This window comes from Podarcis pityusensis, assembly GCF_964106645.2.
Source record: "Podarcis pityusensis genome assembly, chromosome: 5".
Classification (NCBI taxonomy): Eukaryota; Metazoa; Chordata; class Lepidosauria; order Squamata; family Lacertidae; genus Podarcis; species Podarcis pityusensis.
Genome location: NC_138032.1, coordinates 47,578,386 through 47,597,631, shown reverse-complemented (window position 1 = coordinate 47,597,631; position 19,246 = coordinate 47,578,386). Strand labels below are relative to the sequence as shown.

At 44.6% G+C, this 19,246-nt stretch overlaps 1 protein-coding gene across 1 annotated transcript in view; it reads left to right on the top strand.

The window, feature by feature from the left end:
• The window catches only part of XPNPEP1 (X-prolyl aminopeptidase 1), a 36,536-nt gene extending 20,113 nt beyond the window's left edge, over positions 1-16,423 (top strand). The window contains exons 11-21 of the mRNA XM_081005933.1: positions 1,523-1,612; positions 2,259-2,309; positions 3,193-3,251; positions 4,929-5,006; positions 6,382-6,453; positions 9,293-9,353; positions 10,042-10,111; positions 11,226-11,399; positions 13,387-13,463; positions 14,310-14,408; positions 15,107-16,423. Of these exons, the coding sequence (XP_080862059.1) occupies positions 1,523-1,612; positions 2,259-2,309; positions 3,193-3,251; positions 4,929-5,006; positions 6,382-6,453; positions 9,293-9,353; positions 10,042-10,111; positions 11,226-11,399; positions 13,387-13,463; positions 14,310-14,408; positions 15,107-15,235 (960 nt within the window). The 3' untranslated portion in view covers positions 15,236-16,423. The remainder of the gene's footprint in view (positions 1-1,522; positions 1,613-2,258; positions 2,310-3,192; positions 3,252-4,928; positions 5,007-6,381; positions 6,454-9,292; positions 9,354-10,041; positions 10,112-11,225; positions 11,400-13,386; positions 13,464-14,309; positions 14,409-15,106) is intronic.
• Positions 16,424-19,246: the final 2,823 nt, after the last annotated feature.

Genomic DNA, 19,246 nt, shown 5'->3' with positions numbered 1-19,246 from the left:
TCCTTCCGTGTGGGGCTGTTGCAGGCCTCTTGTCCTCTGCTGCAACGTGGCTTTGAAACCCAAGCCAAGCTCTCCATGGGTTGCTTACAACCCCTGTGGCAGGAGGAAATGACTAACTCATTAAAAGAATTTATCTGAAAGAGTGTCAGATTAGAATAAGGCAGGGATTTGGGGGAAAAAAAATTGGCCCTGCAGCAAAAAAAAACTACTTTTGTGGATTGGGCTGGAAAACATTCTAGTAGAGAGGAATAAAGAGGTTTTGTTCTCATCGTTTTGTTGGGGGACGACAACACAGCAGCCTCTTCCGGCTTTCTGTGGGGAGGCTGTGACAAGACGCACCGTGAGACTTACTGTTATCCCATGTGAGGCATTTTTCTTATTCACCTGTATGTAGAACATGAATATAGAAACCTCCATTAGCTAGAGCAGTGGTAGCTCTTGTGGTGCCTTCAGATGGCGTTGGACTCCAACTCCCCTCATCCCTGGCCATTGACCATGGTGGTGGGGGCTCATGGGAGTTGGAGTCCAACCACACGTAGAAGGCACTCCACTGGCTACCCTGGGCTGCAGGAGCATGCCTTGTGTTTGAAATGGGCTCTCCTTTTTCTTTTTCTTTTTGCTTTCTGTGCTGTGTTACATGCCTAACACAGAGTGCAAGAAGATTCTAAGGTACTTTTAGTTCAGTGTCACATGTATATGGCAGTGTTTTGGCACAGTCCACAATGTTCTTTGAGACCAGACTTCGCTCAGCCAGTGTGGTGTAGTGGTTAAGAGCGGTAGTCACGTAATCTGGGAAACCGGGTTCGCGTCTCCGCTCCTCCACATGCAGCTGCTGGGTGACCTTGGGCTAGTCACACTTCTCTGAAGTCTCTCAGCCCCACTCACCTCACAGAGTGTTTGTTGTGGGGGAGGAAGGGAAAGGAGAATGTTAGCCGCTTTGAGACTCCTGAAGGGGAGTGAAAGGCGGGATATCAAATCCAAACTCTTCTTCTTCTTCTTCTTCTTCTTCTTCTTCCTGCTCAGCTCATAAAGTGGCTTGCACAGAGCTGGAGACTTTTCAGAGAGAACTATATGCAGAGGCGTGTCCGCTTCATGGAATCATAGAATTGTAGAGGGACCTCACAGATCATCTAGTCCAGCCCCCTGAAATGCAGGAATCCTATCTAAATACGTAGATCCATGGAATTGTAGACTTCAGATGGAACATCTCCTGAAGGGCTTAGAACTGTCCGAGCAGAATCGAGGGGAAATGACTGGAAAAGGTGCAGGAAAGGGCATGCAAAATGATCTGGTGGTTCCTTGTAAGGAAAGGTTACACTTTGCCTTTCATGCAGACAGAAGATGATAAAGGATGCTCTTGGCTTGCATGCATCCTTTCTGTCTGGTCCCTGAGGCTTGGAAGGACACAAAGATGTAGCTAGCCCACTTCAGCTTAGTCTTAGTAGCCAGACAACTCCAGGGCCAGCAGGCAGTTTGGGCTCCTTGCCAAATTGTATCTTTTCTTTTTTCTTTATGGTCTTAGGCTCACCGCTACCTCACCCCCTACACTCCCATATGCATTGCAAAAGCTGTGAAGAATGCAGCGGAGTCAGAAGGCATGAGGAGAGCTCACGTAAGTGATCTGCCCAGTTTAGTGGCTCTTTTCTGTTTCAGAGCTGCAAATTATTAATTCTACTGAACTCTGCAATAGTTTTTGCAGAGTGAAGTGCAGAAGTTTCTGCTTGGAAGTAGAAATGTCATCTTTTTGCTACTGCCTACTAATAATATAATATAATATAATATAATATAATATAATATAATATAATGGGACGCAGGTTAAACCACAGAGCCTAGGACATGCCGATCAGAAGGTCGGCGGTTCGAATCCCTGCAACGGGGTGAGCTCCCGTTGCTCGGTCCCTGCTCCTGCCAACCTAGCAGTTCGAAAGCACGTCACGTGCAAGTAGATAAATAGGTACCGCTCTGGCGGGAAGGTGAACGGTGTTTCCGTGCGCTGCTCTGGTTTGCCTGAAGCGGCTTAGTCATGCTGGCCACATGACCCGGAAGCTATATGCCGGCTCCCTCGGCCAATAAAGTGAGATGAGCGCTGCAACTCCAGAGTTGTCCGCGACTGGACCTAATGGTCAGGGGGCCCTTTACCTTTTACTAATATATTTCTTCCATTAAAATGTTTGGGGCCAATTTTTCAGTGGGTTATTCCATACAGGTGTGTTTCATTAATCCGTTTACCTTGTTTTTTCTTCTCCTTTTATTAACAGATTAAGGATGCTGTGGCCTTGTGTGAGTTATTTAACTGGCTGGAGAAGGAGGTATTGTTTTAAAGATTTTTACTGAGAGAAGACTGTTACTGTATACTAGAAGATTGCATGAATATAAGCTTTAGTATTGCTCATGGTAACTACTGATTACTATTGCCTAGAGGGACGGAGAAAGCCACTGAGATTTTTAGGGGCTGTGAGGGCTGTTCATATTTCCACCTTGAGAGGAAATGATGACTTTTGGATACTGTTTTTGCTTGCCTTGTGTGATCAAAAGAGGAATGGTGAACGATTGGCTTGCATACAGGAGAAAAATCATGGCAGAGATTGCCATAGTGGAATGTTACTGGAAAGCACCAAATTCTCTTCTGTTTTTTTTTATATGCTATATTAGCTTTCTCACAATGGCCATGTTAAGATATCACACTAAACTATGGTGCTTAGCACTACGTAAATGGGCCTGTGTGAGCCTTGGATTCAAACACTTCCACCTCACTTTGCTTTTCCAGTGCAGCCACATGGAGGGGATCAGAAGCTTTTGCTGCTGTTTGCCACCAATCACAGCTTAGTGGAATGTCCAAACTCAAACAAACTGTGTCTAGTCTTAACCATGGTTTATTGAAAGAAGTCAACTTTGGAAATCAAACTATAAAGCTGGTTTCAATATAGCATAGTTAAGATTAGCCACAGTTTTAAGTTTTCCAAGGTAACACTAATATTCAATAGCTGTAGTCTACTGAGGAGAAAGTACCGTTGGTTTAGCCACTGCTAATGTCGTTGAGCCCTGATATTGATGCCCAAGGATAGCATTGAGGGATGGGGAGTCAACAGTGGCCTCTAAGGGAAAAGAGAGGGTGACTGGGCAAGATTCCATGAAGACCACAACATGCTGTGTTTTCATTGTTGTTTACCAGGCTGCAATCTTTTCTATTAGGTTCCCAAAGGGAATATTACTGAAATAACAGCAGCAGACAAAGCAGAGGAGTTCCGTAGGTAAGAAGAAAGACAGATGTGGGCAGTCTCTGGGTCATTATAGTCACTGAAGTTTTATATAGACTTTGGGGAAAACAGGGTCCATTTGTTTTATTGGGAGGCTGCGGAAAGAAGGGGTCCGACTTCCAAGGCAGGCAGTTTAAAGAAGAGCAAACCTTTAGGAGCATAAGAGCATCGGAAGAGCCTGCTGGCTCAACCTCACAGTGACTAGCTAGATAACTTTGAGGAAAGCCACAAGCAGGACCTGAGCATAAGACACTCTCTTCTCCCTCAAGTTTCAGCACCTGGCATTCACAGGTGTGGCTGACTCCTGGAGGGAGAGCATAGCCATCATGGCTAGGAGCCATGGATAGACTGATCCTTCATTAATTTGCCCAACCTTCTTGTAAAGCCATCCAAGATGGTGGATGCTACTGCCTCCTGTGGGAGGGAGTTTAACTATGTGCTGCATGAAGAAGTACAGTGGTATCTTGGGTTACATATGCTTCAGGTTACATATGCTTCAGGTTACAGACTCTGCTAACCCAGAAATAGTACCTCGGGTTAAGAACTTTGCTTCAGGATGAGAACAGAAATTGTGTGACAGCAGCGCAGCAGCAGCAGGAGGCCCCATTAGCTAAAGTGGTGCTTCAGGTTAAGAACAGTTTCAGGTTAAGAACGGACCTCCGGAACGAATTAAGTTCTTAACCCGAGGTACCACTGTACTTTCATTTGCCTGTCCTGAATCTTCCAACGTTTGGCTTGATTGGATGTCCACAAATTGTTTCGAGAGAGGGTCCATGTCCTGCATAATTTCATGATCAAACTGGTGCCTTGTCTTCTCCTTGTTTGTCTTGCCTGGTTTCATACCTCTGTCTTAAACAAGCTCAGAACAAGATCATGCAGTTCTTGGCCTTCAGGCTTATTCATCACATAGAATACTGTGCATGTCATTTTGGGCAAACAAAGTGAACCCTGTATCTAAGACCAGATGGGTAAACTTGGCTAGGGAGTCTGCTGTGCGTGATGTGGGGAAAGAAGAAGAAGAAGAAGAGGAGTTTGGATTTGCTATCCCACTTTATCACTACCCTAAGGAGTCTCAAAGCGGCTAACATTCTCCTTTCCCTTCCTCCCCCACTCTGTGAGGTGACTCAGTATATTTCAGTACTCCAGCTGATACTTTTTTGGATGAACTAAGCAGAGGGTATAGAGCAAGCTCTGGTTTGAGATCATCACTAGTCCAGTTCCCAACCTTATTTTTTGGGTGGTAAAATAGGACCCTTCTTTATAACACATCATCACACCATTGGTCCCCCTAGCGCAATATTGTCTATACAGAACTGCAGGGCGTCTTCAAGTTTTTAGAGGGCATTCCCAACCTTACCTGCAGATGCTGGGATTGAACCTGGGGTCTCCTGCATGAAGAGCATATGCTCTACCACTGTGCTACAGCCCTTCCCCATACTTTAGGTTTGATGTTCATTGTCTTGCTAGAACAACTTGAGCAAGTTTTGGCCCAAATGGTTAATCAAGACAAATTGCAGGAAGACTCACCAGGCTGATCATGAATGATGAAATCTCAATGAAGGGCAATGGCAGAAGATGAAAACCTTTGCTCTCATCCTTTGAGAGGCAGGATGTCTCCTTTCTGCAGAAGTTCTAAATGACCTTTGCTCATGAAATTTCTCTTTTTTCCAGCCAGCAAGAGAACTTTGTCGACTTGAGCTTTGCTACAATTTCAAGTACAGGCCCAAATGGTGCTATAATTCACTACAAGTAAGTAAGAGCAACAGAGTCCTTGCACTGGACACTTCACTACATAGTTGGAAGAACCTAGAGCACCACCATGCTAGTGTATCGCTGCTTAGTCTACATTAGGAAATGTTCGCTACTGTTAACCTTCAAGTTGGCTTCTATGACCAAATCTTTTCTCCAGGATCCCATTGCACTTGGTGTGGTCCCCATGCTATCTGAGGCTTAACGGAACTTCAGGGAATCACGTCAGTTGATGTTATTTTCCGTCTAGTGATATAAAGAGAGTTTGTGGTTGAAGCAGCAGAACAATGTATCTTGTTCCATAACCATCTACTGTGGATGTCCAAATTGTTTTCAGGCGGTTGGCTTCATGAAGATCGGTTGTCCCTGTTTGGCTAGCTTTCTGTTTTTTTCAAAGTTACTAATGAGAGAGTTTGAGGGGTGGAGGGCTGAGGTTATTTGCTGCTGCAGAATGCAGAGACTAGAGGATTTTCGTTTGTCCTTCTTTGCAAGTTTCTCAGGGATTGCATGATGTTGAGGCTGGAAGCAGTTTTTTTAAAAAAGAAAAGATATTGACATCCAGTATGGTGTAGTGGTTAAGAGCGGTAGTCATGTAATCTGCGGAACCGGGTTCGCGTCTCCGCTCCTCCACATGCAGCTGCTGGGTGACCTTGGGCCAGTCACACTTCTCTGAAGTCTCTCAGCCCCACTCACCTCACAGAGTGCTTGTTGTGGGGGAGGAAGGGAAAGGAGAATGTTAGCCGCTTTGAGACTCCTTAAAGGGAGTGAAAGGCGGGATATCAAATCCAAACTCTTCTTCCTCTTCTTCATCCACTGATTCAGTGAAAAATTTAACATTGTCCCAAAGTGCAGCTTTCAGTGCAAAAACTGATAACTCTGCAGAATTTAGCACAACCCTAGTTGAAATAATGGTTGAATGAAGTGCAAATACCTTACTTTATCTATATAAAAAAATTGAAGTGTTGGAATATTTCTTAGTGGCTCATAGACCTGTCTCCTGTCAGCTGTAGAATTTTCAATAGAGAATCATGTGATCAACAAGTAGGTGTAGATAACAAGCTCTTCCAGCCTTCTGATCGTCATTGTGAATGTGCTTCCACCACCAAATATTTTGATGCTATACAGCCTCCTGTATAATTTAGAATAGTAAACACATGCTGTACAATGCTGAAAATGCCCTCAGACACATGATGCTGACCTAAATGGGCAGCTGATTTGATCCAACAATCCATGAAAATTTACTAAGGACAAATACACTCGGCCCAGAATTCAAAATTTAATTGTATAATTGAAGGAAGAACTTGTAATTCGGTCTGTTTTCACTCGCTGGTTTCAATGAAAAGGTGAGACAAATCATTTTTCTTTTCTTGAATAGGCCTACACCTGAGACAAATAGGACTTTATCCATGAATGAAATTTACCTCCTGGATTCTGGGGCTCAGTACAGGTAAATGAAGCTTATAGGCTACTTCACATTGGTGAACTTACACTAAATCAAATCCCACCTCAGATATAGATTTGGTATGGAAAAAGACACAGCCTTATACTATATTTGTTTAAGATAAACACCATGGAGAAAATATGAGTCATAGCAATATTATTCTGGCAAGTTGGGGGCTGTGCAGTTGCCTTTTGCTTTGAAATGGTGCTGTTTCACATTCGGTATCATTTTTTATTTAAGCTTAGAGTGAGTGGCTTGCTTAAGGCAACCTAGTGTACTTGCAGAGGTGAGATTCAAAAGCTGGGGACTTACAGAAGCGCATAATTTCTTAGCCACAGCAGCATTAAGATGAAAACTATTTTGTTCAGCAAGGAATGGAGCGGAACTGATCTGTGGATGGAAATTGCTTCTTTAGAACTGGGATGGGGAACTTGTGGCCCTCGAGATGTTGTTGGACTACAACTCCCATTATCCTTGACCATTGGCCGTGCTGGCTGATGGGAACTGGAGTCCCATAGCACCTGAAGGGTCACAGGTTTTCCCTTCCTGGCTTTAGAGGCTTGGCATTTTTGTTTTTTTGAAATTTTAATGGCTCCCTGAATGGGAACTGTGTGGATAAAACTTGTACAATGAGAGCCTTCTTCTCAGGCAGCCTAATTATCGACTTCCTCGGTGCCACATTGTGAAGCAGTCACTTGAATATAATGAGTTATGCATCCATGACATTCCCTAGGCTGTGGGGCAGCAGGGCTGAACTGGCTGATCTTGCAAAGTTAACTCGAGTGTTTTTAAAGTCATGTGCTAGGGCAGAGTGCCTGGAGAGAGACTTTGCACAAATCCTGCCTCCCCCGGGGGAAGTTCTCAGGGTCCTGCTTAACTCCTGTTAATGTCAACAGAGGTTGTGGAAGAGAAGTTATGAGTGGATTGTGTTCTTTATTTTCAAAAGTATGGATAATTTGGGAATTCTCAGAGAGATACAGATCCCTTGACTTTTTTTCAGCACGGTACATATAGTTAAATTAGATGCTTGAGCAAAGCTCCATGACCTGTAGGACCATAGAGATGAAGGAGGCTTCCTTAGTCAGTGATCCCAACCCATTAGATAGAATTTCTTGATGAACTTGAAAACCTACTTTGCACCGGGGCCGTCTAATGAAATTAAGTGTGCATTGCACTTTCTGAACTCCCATTTTTCAGACACTTAAGGATTTTCCACTGTACCTGCCTTTTTCTTTTCCCCCCCATTTTTTAAAAAAGTGTCGCTTAACACCCAGCCTGCAGAAGAAGTTCTGGAGAACTTGAAATATTTGCTCACTCCTCTGGGACAGGGTAGAGGAGTTATGCAGGGGTCCTGATAGCTTCCAACAACCCATGGATCAATAGAAATCCTGCTTGACTGGCTTTGAATACTTCCCCAAGCACTGCTCACATGTTCTCCAACTCACTTTCCCTAGTGCTGTCCTTGGAAGGTTGATTTTTGTTCCTTTGTGCTTTATGCACAAAGCTGCAGGATGCACATTTTGCCCTGATTTTTACTGCTTTGGCAGGATTTATTTCCCCTGTTTTTGTTGGTTTGATGTAAGGAAGTGTGTCCTGCTTTTCTCATCCTCTGAAACATGCCCCACAGTACCAAATTATGTATCATTTATGAAACATAGCATCCCAGAGCCTTGAGTTGCATCCAGTGACTTCAGATTGTACGCTGGCAGAGCTAGCCGGGGGGAGGGGGGGAGGGAGCAGAGGTCGTTTAGTACAATCTCTTGTGCTGGAGCCAAATCCTTTGTACCTCAGCTTTCCGAACAGCTTGCCCTGTGCAGAGACAACAATGCAGATGGTTATCCAGATTGGAATGTTCCATAAGCAGAGAGCAGGAGGAACCAACGGACACCAGCGCCGGGATAGCTGGAGGGATAACAGAATAGATTTGTTGGAAGAGAGTTCATTTCCTCTGAGCTACAGTTACAGATTCCGCTTGACATCTCTCCAGTGGCCTTGCAGTCTGTGAAAGCTTACTTGAGCATGCATTAACTAGAGAAAAGTTGGGATAGGGCTGGAGCCAGCTTCTAGTAGCTGCTCCCTTTGAAAAACAGCATAACTAAATAGATTATACTTTGAGGTGTGGCAGAAGACACCTGGATGTCCATTGGCTAGCTGATACCTTGTCTCAGGAGGACGGGAGAAACCATCTGCTTTGGGGGTCTCTAATTGGGAAATCTCTTGCTAGCAGGTTTGGAAGGTCACAGCTGCCACGACCAATTACCCGTCTTGTTATTCCACCCTCTGTAGGCATACCTTGTCCTTCCCCTGCCCAGTGAACTTCTGCCCGTTGATTGCTATTTCTGCACTTTAGATTCCAGTAAGAAGGATGAGGCCCACAGAATATCTTGCTGTGTGAGCTGATTGGTGGGCAATGGTCTCCTGGCGTTTCCATGAGGAAATCTTGACCTGTTTCATAGCCTATTTCGATGCGACTCAGCAAGACCAGCAATGCCCATTCTTGTTATAGCTGAGCCTTACCCACTGCAGAACACTTGGAAGAAGCTCACAAAATTTTGCACTAGGCTGGCTATAGCTTAAAGTATATTCTTGACTTTTCCGGGAAGTGCCATAGCTCAGTGTTAGAGCATCTGCTTTGCCTGCTGAAGATCCCAGCTTCTGTCCCCAGGATATCCAGGCAAGACAGGGAGAGACCCCTGCCTGAAACCCTCGGGAGTTGTTGCCAGTCAGGGTAGACATCACTGAACTAGATGGACCAATGCTCAGACTCGGTATAATGCAACAGCCTGTGCCTCCACCTTTCTCTTTCGATAGTTAGAATATGTTTTTCTCTTTCTCTTTTTGGAAGGGATGGAACTACAGATGTGACAAGGACAATGCATTTTGGCACCCCAACAGCTTATGAAAAGGTATGCAAGAATTCGGGTTTCATCGTTGATTCTCCCCAAACAGGTTGCCTTAGGCAATTTTAGATACAATAAGCACTGTAGGTTTGTTTGTGTGCAGATTTCACTTACTACAATACAAGGACCGTGAGATGATCAAGTAGCTCTGCTTGACACCAAATCCCCCCCCCCCGAAAGTCAAGGGTGGCCTTATTGTCCCTGGGCACCTGCAGCAACTCTCCCTCTTTATGGGTCCTGGTTTCATCCCTCCCCCCTTTGTATCTATCCATTGGGAACCTTTTGGATATTCAGTTTTGTGGCATTATTTTTTCATAATCAAAACCACCTGAATATTTATAGAAGCAGCGTTTTCTCCAAAGGGGGTGGGGTGGGGCAGATGTTCTGGATGCCAATGTGTACAAGAGCCAATTAAAACATCTGGGGTGTAGTCCATATGTAAGCTGAACATCTAAGCTCTGACCACTGCTAGAAATTGCCCTTTATTTCACCCCTCCCTCCCTGTACACACACACATCTTAGGGAGATGAGATATACACTGGTCGCTTTTACTATCAAACTGAGCTGCTGCTTCAAATATATTGGCAGACCCCAGTCCAGAATTCTTTATGCACTTGTTCTAGGTTGCAAGTGACTCGTGGGCCAGGCCTTCCAATGCCTTCTGTTTTGTTCATCGTCTTCCCTTTCCTTCCAGGAGTGTTTTACCTATGTGCTGAAGGGGCACATAGCTGTCAGCGCAGCCATATTCCCCAATGGGACCAAAGGTTGGTCAGTTTCCTTTTCCTCTTCCTCAGCTGCAGTGGCACTCGGAATCAGATTTGCGTTTTCTCTGTTATCTAGTCATCAGGCCTTCACGAGGGAAGGGTTTAACGATGTGGAACTACATACCTGTATAAAAGTAACTTAGGATGAATAGAATTGCCACAGACCCAGATAAAGTATATATACAATCTAAAGAAACTTAAAACTAAAATTGAATATTTCCCTAGCAAATCACAACAATTCCCCTTTAAAAATGGGGTTCCTGTTAAGTAAAATAAAATTGACACCTGAAATTTAAGCCTGAATAAAATTATATGGAACCTGAATGAAAGAGTGTTAAGAAACTTAGGAACATAGGAAGCCATCTTCTTTCTATGGAGTCAGACCATTGGTCCATTCAGTTCAGTACTGTCTGCACTGACTGGCTGGCAGCTGTCTAGGATTCCAGGCAGAATTTTCTCCCAGCCCCGCCTGAGGATGTGGGGGGTGGGGGTGGCCTTGGGATGCAATGTCAATACTCAAGCCCTGAGCTATGGCCTCTTTCCCCTCAATTTACAATTCTGAATCTCTCAGGCAAGACACAACATTATCCCTTTAAAAAAATGAATAAATTATGCAGATAAAAGGGGTATCTGTATTGTTCCCTCAGCATAGTACACAAAAGGAAAGGACACGGTTATCTACACATCACACAATGGTCAATTGCTTTATCCGAGAAACAAACTAAGAGAGTACATGCCCCAATGATGTGACTGATACGGATGATTTTGCTGAAATACGGCATCCCTTTATAAAGTATCCAACTGAACTCTCTGATGACTAGCATCCACTATATATGCATATAGATTTATGGGGAAATTTGTTGTATGAATTAGTTTTTGTTCTGGGTGAGTGGGAAACCAATTGTTTGGATAATATTATGGTCATGCTTAAATCCTGTTTCCAAAGGTGGTTTTTAAAAAAAATAATCATAGTATATAAAGGACAGTATAAAATTGTATGCACATCTTTTTCAACCTGCAAGTTCAGGATATGACTGTCAGAAATAAGGCTGCTTGCTTTCTGCTCAGCTTGTTAATATATTGTGGACCTGCAACTTCCTTTTGTGTCTTGTAGGTCACCTCCTGGACTCCTTTGCACGCTCTGCACTGTGGGACCAAGGCTTAGATTACCTGCATGGCACAGGACATGGAGTTGGGGCTTTCCTAAATGTCCATGAAGGTCCATGTGGCATTAGCTACAAAACCTTTGCAGATGAACCTCTGGAAGCCGGGATGATTGTTTCTGATGGTAATTAATTTATTCCCATTGACTCATGACTCTTGTTACATGAACTAGTGTCTTCTGCCTCTTTGGCTTTTAATATAAGAATTTCATGTGATCCTCTTGGCTCTCTAGGTTGTTGTTTCTGGGAAAGAATGGGAGGGTGGCACCTCTCCAGTCCTTAAATATCAACAATGATTATATTAATACGTAGCATTTATATAGTGCTTGCAAGTGTCCAAATATATTTGAATCACGGACTCATAGAATTGTAGAGTTGGAAGGGACCACAAGAGTCATGTGGCCCAACCTCTTGCAATGCAGGAATTATTTGCCCAACGTGGGGCTCAAACTCATGTCCCTCAGATCAAGAGTCTCATGCTGTACTGACTGAGCTACCAGTTTGCATGCATTGATCTCAATAACCCTTACATTCCTGTATGGTAGCTCAGTATTATCATCATATCAGGAGCAGCTTGCCCAGTGGGGCATCAAACAGGCTTTTAACACCTCCTAGCCACCCCCCTCCTGGTAAGCATCAGTAACTCCATGATGAAATTAGAAAGAAACAGTTAAACAAACAAGAAATTACAGTATTTTTCGTTCTATAGGACTCACATTTCCCCCTCCAAAAATTAAGGGGAAATGTGTGTGCGTCCTATAGAGCGAATGCAGGCTGCGCTGCTAAGCCCAAAGCCAGAACAGGAAGACGGAGCACTGCGGAGGGCTCCGTCTCGCTGCTCTAGCTTGGGGACGGCTGCCCGCAAACCTCACCCCGCTGTCCTGCAGAAGCTAGCAAGGCTGTTCCCAAGCCAGAACAGCGAGACGGAGGGCTCCGTCTCGCTGCTCTAGCTTGGGGACGGCTGCGCGCAAACCTCTGCAGGGCAGCGGGGTGCCTTCACCCTGCTGTCCTGCAGAGGCTAGCAAGGCTGTTCCCAAGCCAGAACAGCGAGACGAAGGGCTCCGTTTCGCTGCTATAGCTTGGGGACGGCTGCACGCAAACCTGTGCAGGGCAGCGGGGCGCTGCGCTTCAAAGGCTTCAGGGATCTTTGAGGCTGGCGGTGGGGGAAAGCAGCGCTTCCCCCCACCGCCAGCCCCACAAGCTCTGGTGAATGTACCCTGAACGCACCTTGTTTTAGAGGGGGAGAACAAGAAAAAATTTTTTTCCCCTGTTCTCCCCCTCCTATGATCCGGTGCGTCCTATGGTCCGGTGCGTCCAATGGAGCGAAAAATACGGTAGACCCGCTTTGAGGAGGAAGGAAGTCTATTAGAATAGAATAACAATCGAAAATTGAAAATAGGGTAACATAAGTCCGTGTGTAAGAGCTTTCAGATTTATGGTTATTTGTTTGTCATTTGTTTTGTGTTTTATTTTTTGTTTGTTTCTTAAGTATCATGTTTTTATGTGTTGTAATAAAAAGTTAATAAAAAGCATAATAAAATAAAGTAAAGTAACTCCATCTCCAGGAAGCTGCTGCTCTGAACTACTCTTGCATCATTTTATAGATGAGAGCCTGAGAAATAGTGCCTGAGCTCACCTAGCAATGACTGAGATTTGAGGCAGGGTTGTCCCTTAGCTGTTATGGCAGCAATTTGTCAGCCCAGGATGTATGCATTAAGGTCTGATTTTACTGGCACAAGCATTCAGTAGATTTGGTGCACATTATCTCTTGTCTGCCATGTGAATTTTGTGGGGTTTTCAGGCAATACTGCTGTTCAATGGCTTTGGTTCTGCTTCTGCATAAAAAAATCATCCATCCTGGTTTCCTTTATTACGGTGCTGGTATTTTCACCCCCAAGTGCTGCCTCACCAATGCAGCCTCTGTGACCAAGCCATAGAAGAAGCCTTTACTGCCTTTCTCTACGAAAGGTGTAGATGTGTCTTTGGGTGTGATATGGAAGATTCTTTGAACTCCAAAATCTTCAGGTTGCTTGAACAGAAAAGCTGGGCCTTACTCCCAAGGTTGTTAGGGGGTTTTTCTAACAGTGTTCCTGGCTAACTTTGTCTCTGCAGAGCCTGGTTATTATGAGGCTGATGCTTTTGGGATCCGAATAGAAAACGTTGTCATTGTCGTTCCTGTTAAAACCAAGGTGAGAAGTTCCTTTGCATGTCTGAGAGGAGCGATGCCTCCTTACTGTGACTTGTGAGCACAATGTCTTTCCAATGGGGAGTGAACCTGCCTTCCAAATGCCATCATGGTCCATCGTCCCTTACAACTGGCCATGCTGGCTGGGCTGATGGCAGTTGGAGTCCTCCAGCATCTCAAGGGCTACAGGTTCCCCACCAATGATTTCAAAGCCACAGCTTTTCCATCTTTGCACTGCTTGGTTGTTTCTGCCGTCCTGGAAGCTGAAACATAACTTTGGAAAGTATCCTTAATCTTCTATTAACTTTCCTAGTTGCTGATGAAAGGGAGTTTTTATGTAGGAATGAGAAACGCAAGAGAACATTGGGTTGAAACATGGTATTTGGCACAAGATGGCCAACCTTCACATTAGGACCTTCAGTGGTGTTCAAACTTTTTTCACAGAGGGCCAGATTTGATGAACTGAAGGGCTGAGAGGGCCGACCAAAGGACCAACCTTTTTTTAGGATTGAAGTTGTTGAGGTTTTTTTAAGGATTTTACCCAGGAAATAAACTGCCACAGGGGCCAGATTAAACCATTTTTATAAAGGTGGTGAGAATAAATCTAAATTCAGTTTTATGCACCAGGGACAGTTCTCCAGAGGAATGGATGACATGTCTGGATTTGCTTAGTTGAACTCTCTCAGAATATACCCTTAATGCCACCGTTCTCCAGTTTTCTGTCATCTCATGAGAGTTGGAGGACACCAGAATGGGGAAGGCTGCATTATGGGAAATCTGTGATGGTGAGAGGGGCACTTTTACTCAGCTAGAAGCTTTCTCCAATGACTAGGATATTTTATCTCCGTAGTATAACTTCAGCAACAGAGGGAGTTTGACGTTTGAGCCTTTGACCCTGGTTCCCATTCAAACCAAAATGATAGACGTTGATTTGCTAACTCCAAAAGAGGTAAGGAAAATAATAACTGTGTTGTAAAATTTGAGACTTTTACTGTGAGGACTTGAAATGCTTGGTTTTCTTCCCCCTCATTTCCAGACAGACCAGGTCTTGATGAAAACCTCCATCTTAGTACTTAGCTGTCTTAGTTTTTACAGCCAAACCTGTCGTGGTCTATTGCCAAACTTGACAGGATGATAATACAAGTGGCACCGTGGTTATTTTGGGGATAGAAGGTGGGGAGAGGAACTCCCAGATTTGCAAATATTTCAGAAACTGAGTATATGTCAGGTGAAATTCCGGGGCATTTTGCCATTGAGGTTGTTCTGTAGTGATGCATTCATATGTATCTTATACTTGCCATGAAATCAAGAGCTGAAATTTAAAGACAAAACAGAAACATGCTTGCTGGTACTCTTCCTGCCCAGCTTTTCTCTGCGCATCATGGTAGAGGGCATGGCTAGCTGCCTGGAACACTGAACCTTCCACGCTGCAGCATTTTGTTGCGGGTTCAGCTTGCCCTCACAATTGCCATTGACCTCCATCCCTCCAAAAGTGATGCACTATTGTATTCAGCAGCACTTCCCCATAGACATCAGTACACAAAAGGCTGCTCTTCACTTTAACTTTTTAGACATATATAGTCCCTTTCCCCCTTGCAAGTAGCATTCACAGTGGCTGGAGATCAAGGTGCTCTCCTTTCTCTTTAGTGCGACTGGGTGAACGAGTACCACAGAAAATGCCGAGAGGTGGTCGGGGCAGAGCTCGAGCGACAAGGACGGCAAGAAGCTCTCCGGTGGCTCATTAGGGAAACAGAGCCCATCTCCAAGATGCACTAACAGCAGCGCACATTCTCTTTGTGCGTCTATGTGCGTTTCTGCGAGAAAGTCATTCCTTTTCACAATTGCAAGTGCAGTATTGGTTCGGCTTTACAATAATATACCATGCCTGGGGAGGGAGAGTGAAGTGGGGGGAATGTGAAAACCTTTTCATATCGATCAGGAGAGAACTTGGTGCTGGGGCTGGGTGGGAGTGGATTTTTTTGGGGTGGGGAAGGGATTTCTTTCCTCATGATTCTTTTATTATTATTTTCTTGATAATGAGCAAAAATAAAGTGGGAGCTATGGAGTCTGTATCTTACGGAGAAGATGGGCCAGTGGAGAAGAACAGGAGGTCACTGAAAACTTGCTGAATCACTGGATTCTATTGTTTATGCAACCGCCAAGCTTGTGCTGCTGGCTGAAAACTACCTGGGAAGTGTGCAACGTGATGCAAGTTACTGGTTGCGATGTCCTGCCAAAGCACTACAGAGAACAGGGGTATGCATCAGGTGGAGATGCGTAGTAAAATGGGTCTCCTGTAGGGGCCCGAGAACAGGTGTTCCCAAGGACCCTGTACTGAAAACTTCCAAAGCCTTGCTTTTCTGCATTTTGCACCTCTCAGAAATGCAGCTCGGAGCAAGTTCACATGTACACAGTGACTGCAGCATCGTGTTATCTCTTGGCTGCTGTGAAGTGTCCCCCCCAGCTCAGTCTGTGCATGTCTACTCTGAAGAAAGTTCCACAGTGCTCAGTGGGTCTTACTTCCAGGTAAATGTACAAAGAGTTGCTGCCACAGAAGAGAATGTCCAGATAGTCTGGCTTACCTTGAGCAAAATTATTTTTCAATGGATGTGGCTGTGTGTCATTGAGCAATAAGTGATGGGGAAAGGTACCTTCTTCTACAAACCAGCCCCGACTTGCAGCGTCTGTAAGTTGCTTCTTGTGATGAAAATCGTTTTGGACACCTGCAGTGTTTAAGCATGCAGTATAATGCAATGGTAGCCACTTGGGTTTTTGTTTCCCCCCAGCTCTGAGGGTGTGGGCTCCTGGGTGAGACCATTAAGCAAACATATAGTGTTGAGGATGGAGAATGTTGAAAAGCAGCCTTGATTGTTTTGAGTGAACCTTTTACACGGCTAGGAACATGTCTTTGCTCTACCCACAGTCAAAATCTGGAAGTGCCAATAAACATCATATACTTCTTTACTGCTGTGTCCAATTTCACAGATTTCTAAAATCCCACAAATGCACCCCAAATTTCTGCAATGGGAGCATGCTGTGGACTCTTAGGCATTTTTTCTTAATTTAATGCAGTCTGATTGAACAATGTGAGAAGCTTTGGAGGCGGGAGTAAGGGCTTTAGTCTTCCTTAGGATCAGAGATCTGAATGTGGGCTGTCTACTCTTTCGCTCACGGATTAGAGTGGACACGTAAAAGTTAGATCTAGTTTGTTTATTTGTTAACATTGTTAACTCACCATTCTCCAAAGAGCTCTGGGTGTTCTATCAAGTCCATCCTTCAGTCCAAAGATATAAACCAGGTAGCTCTTAATATTTCTGCAAAAAAAGTGTTTCAACTGGGAAGTTGGTGCTGAATTGCTCTTGCCTTGGGCCACTGAACAAATATTCAACATCAAAACTCTACTCCATTCCAGCAATGGGGAGTGCCAGGACAGAGCACACCCACACCCACCCACAGGTAAACGGGGGAAACAACTTGCTGCAAAATATTTTTGCATACACAGTTCTTTTCCTTCCATTTTATCTTCACAACAACACTTGAGAGGTTGGATAGGCTGGGAGAGGAGGACAGGTCCAAGGTCATCCAACCAAATAGGGTCATTGCTGTATGAGGATTTGAACTCGGACCTCCCTCATCCTATTTAGACATTTTAATCACTGTATCACCTGGGGTCTCTTTGTACTCCAGACCATGCACTTTCTATATTATTGAGCCCGGTCTGAATCTTTAACAGGAGGAATTGCTGCATGGGCACTAAATAATGAAACGATGCTCCTAAAATAATGGCATTCCAGACAAACACTCTTCAAGCAAATCTTTGTTAAGGCTCATTGTCATTAATTAAAAATGGAACAGGCTCTTGCAGTCCTTAAGAAGTTAACAGTCACCTGTCTCTTGCTGTATTTCGTCTGATTTCTGTTCATGCAAATCCTCTTAACTGTCCCTCACGGTGGCAATTTGCTAGTTCGGCTGCCATAGTCAGGCCCATATTGGTTCCTACTAATATTAAAACACGTCACTCTCTGAGGCAGGAGTTTGATGGAATTAGACTGGGTTTTGCAATACGAACGCAAAGGTGCCAAACGATTAAAAGAATCCTTATTAAGAAGTGCTCAGTCATTTTGTGCGAAGAAACGGGCACATCAGGATGAGACAAGACACTCAAAGGCAAATAGGCCTAGTATAAATTTGCAGCACTCTCAAGTGCTGAGGTGAAGATAAAAAAGCAATTATTTTTTTTTTGGGGGGGGGGGGAAACATGGAGTGAAGAACTTCCATTCGGCACCGGAATCAAACCAAGTGTACTATTGAAGAGGGGGCAAAATCTGCCTTCCAATACTGGGATAACCACGGGATGGGGGCAGGATTTCCCCCCTACCTTAAGTTGTCCTCTCCTGCACTTCCTCTACTTTCCCCCACAGATTAGAGTCATTTGCTTCCATGTAGGAGATGTGAATTGTCCCCTTACAGTGACCTAGTGGAAGGAGGCGGCTGTTGTGGTTTCCATTGCAGTGATATCAGACATTGCAGCCTCTTTATGCTGCAGAGACTAATGGGAGCCATTTGTGTGTACGGGAGAAGGAAAGGGTTCAAGGACAAGAAGAACCCCACTAGATCCTGGCCCAGAGACCCATCTAGTCCACCATTTTGTTCCCACAGTGGTCAACCAGGTGTTGATAGGAAGCCCACAAGCAGGACATGAGGGACGTGGGTGGCGTGTGGGTTAAACCACTGAGCCTAGGACTTGCTGATCAGAAGGTCGGCGGTTCAAATCCCCACAACGGGGTGAGCTCCCATTGCTTGGTCCCTGCTCCTGCCAACCTAGCAGTTTGAAAGCACATCAAAGTGCAAGTAGATAAATAGGTACCACTCTGGCAGGAAGGTAAACGGCGTTTCTGTGTGCTGCTCTGGTTTCTCCAGAAGCGGCTTAGTCATGCTGGCCACATGACCTGGAAGCTGTACACTGGCTCCCTCGGCCAATAAAGCGAGATGAGTGCCGCAACCCCAGAGTCGGCCATGACTGGACCTAATTGTCAGGGGTCCCTTTACCTTTAAGCAGGACATGAGCACTATAGCACCCTCCTGTTTATGTTCCCCAGAAATGGATTCAGAAGCACACTGCCACTGATGCTAGAGGTGATCTCATGACTGGTAGCCACGGCTAGTTTTCCCTCAGTGTGTCAGATCCCCTTTTAAAGCCGTCTTAAGTTGGTGGTGATCACTAGGCCTTGAAGCAGCAAATTCCAGTGTTTTAATGATGTGCTGCTGTGTTATTTTTTTGTCTGCCCTGAATCTTAAAGGCATTCAGCTTCACTTGCATGACCTCAGTTTCTAGTACTGCAAGAGAGGGAGAAAACTGCCACAATTCTACTTTTTTATATAAGCAGAGACTTTTAGGGAGGCTTTTGGGTCTAGCTGAAGTTACGGTAGCAATAAGAAAAGCACAATAAGAACTTCACAGGCTATGAAAGGCACCGTGTTGGCATTTTAATTAGCTTGCCTTTTTAATGCTTGTGTACTAGCTTGGAAGAATTTTAATACAACAATTAAAGCCTATCTCCTTGCTGTTCTGTGTCCTTGGGGGATTTCCAGTGGAAGCTTCTCAGACTGGGGGGAGGGGGGGAACCCACTTTGCTTTTCTCATTAATTTTTTTTAAAATGTGGGTTGCTGCAGCAGATGCATACTGATATAATAAGATGGTGGAGTGGGGTGAAGTTCTGAGAAAAGGAACTTTCTCTGCCATTTTTTTATATGGATTCATACTCGAAAGGAAATCAGTGCCATGA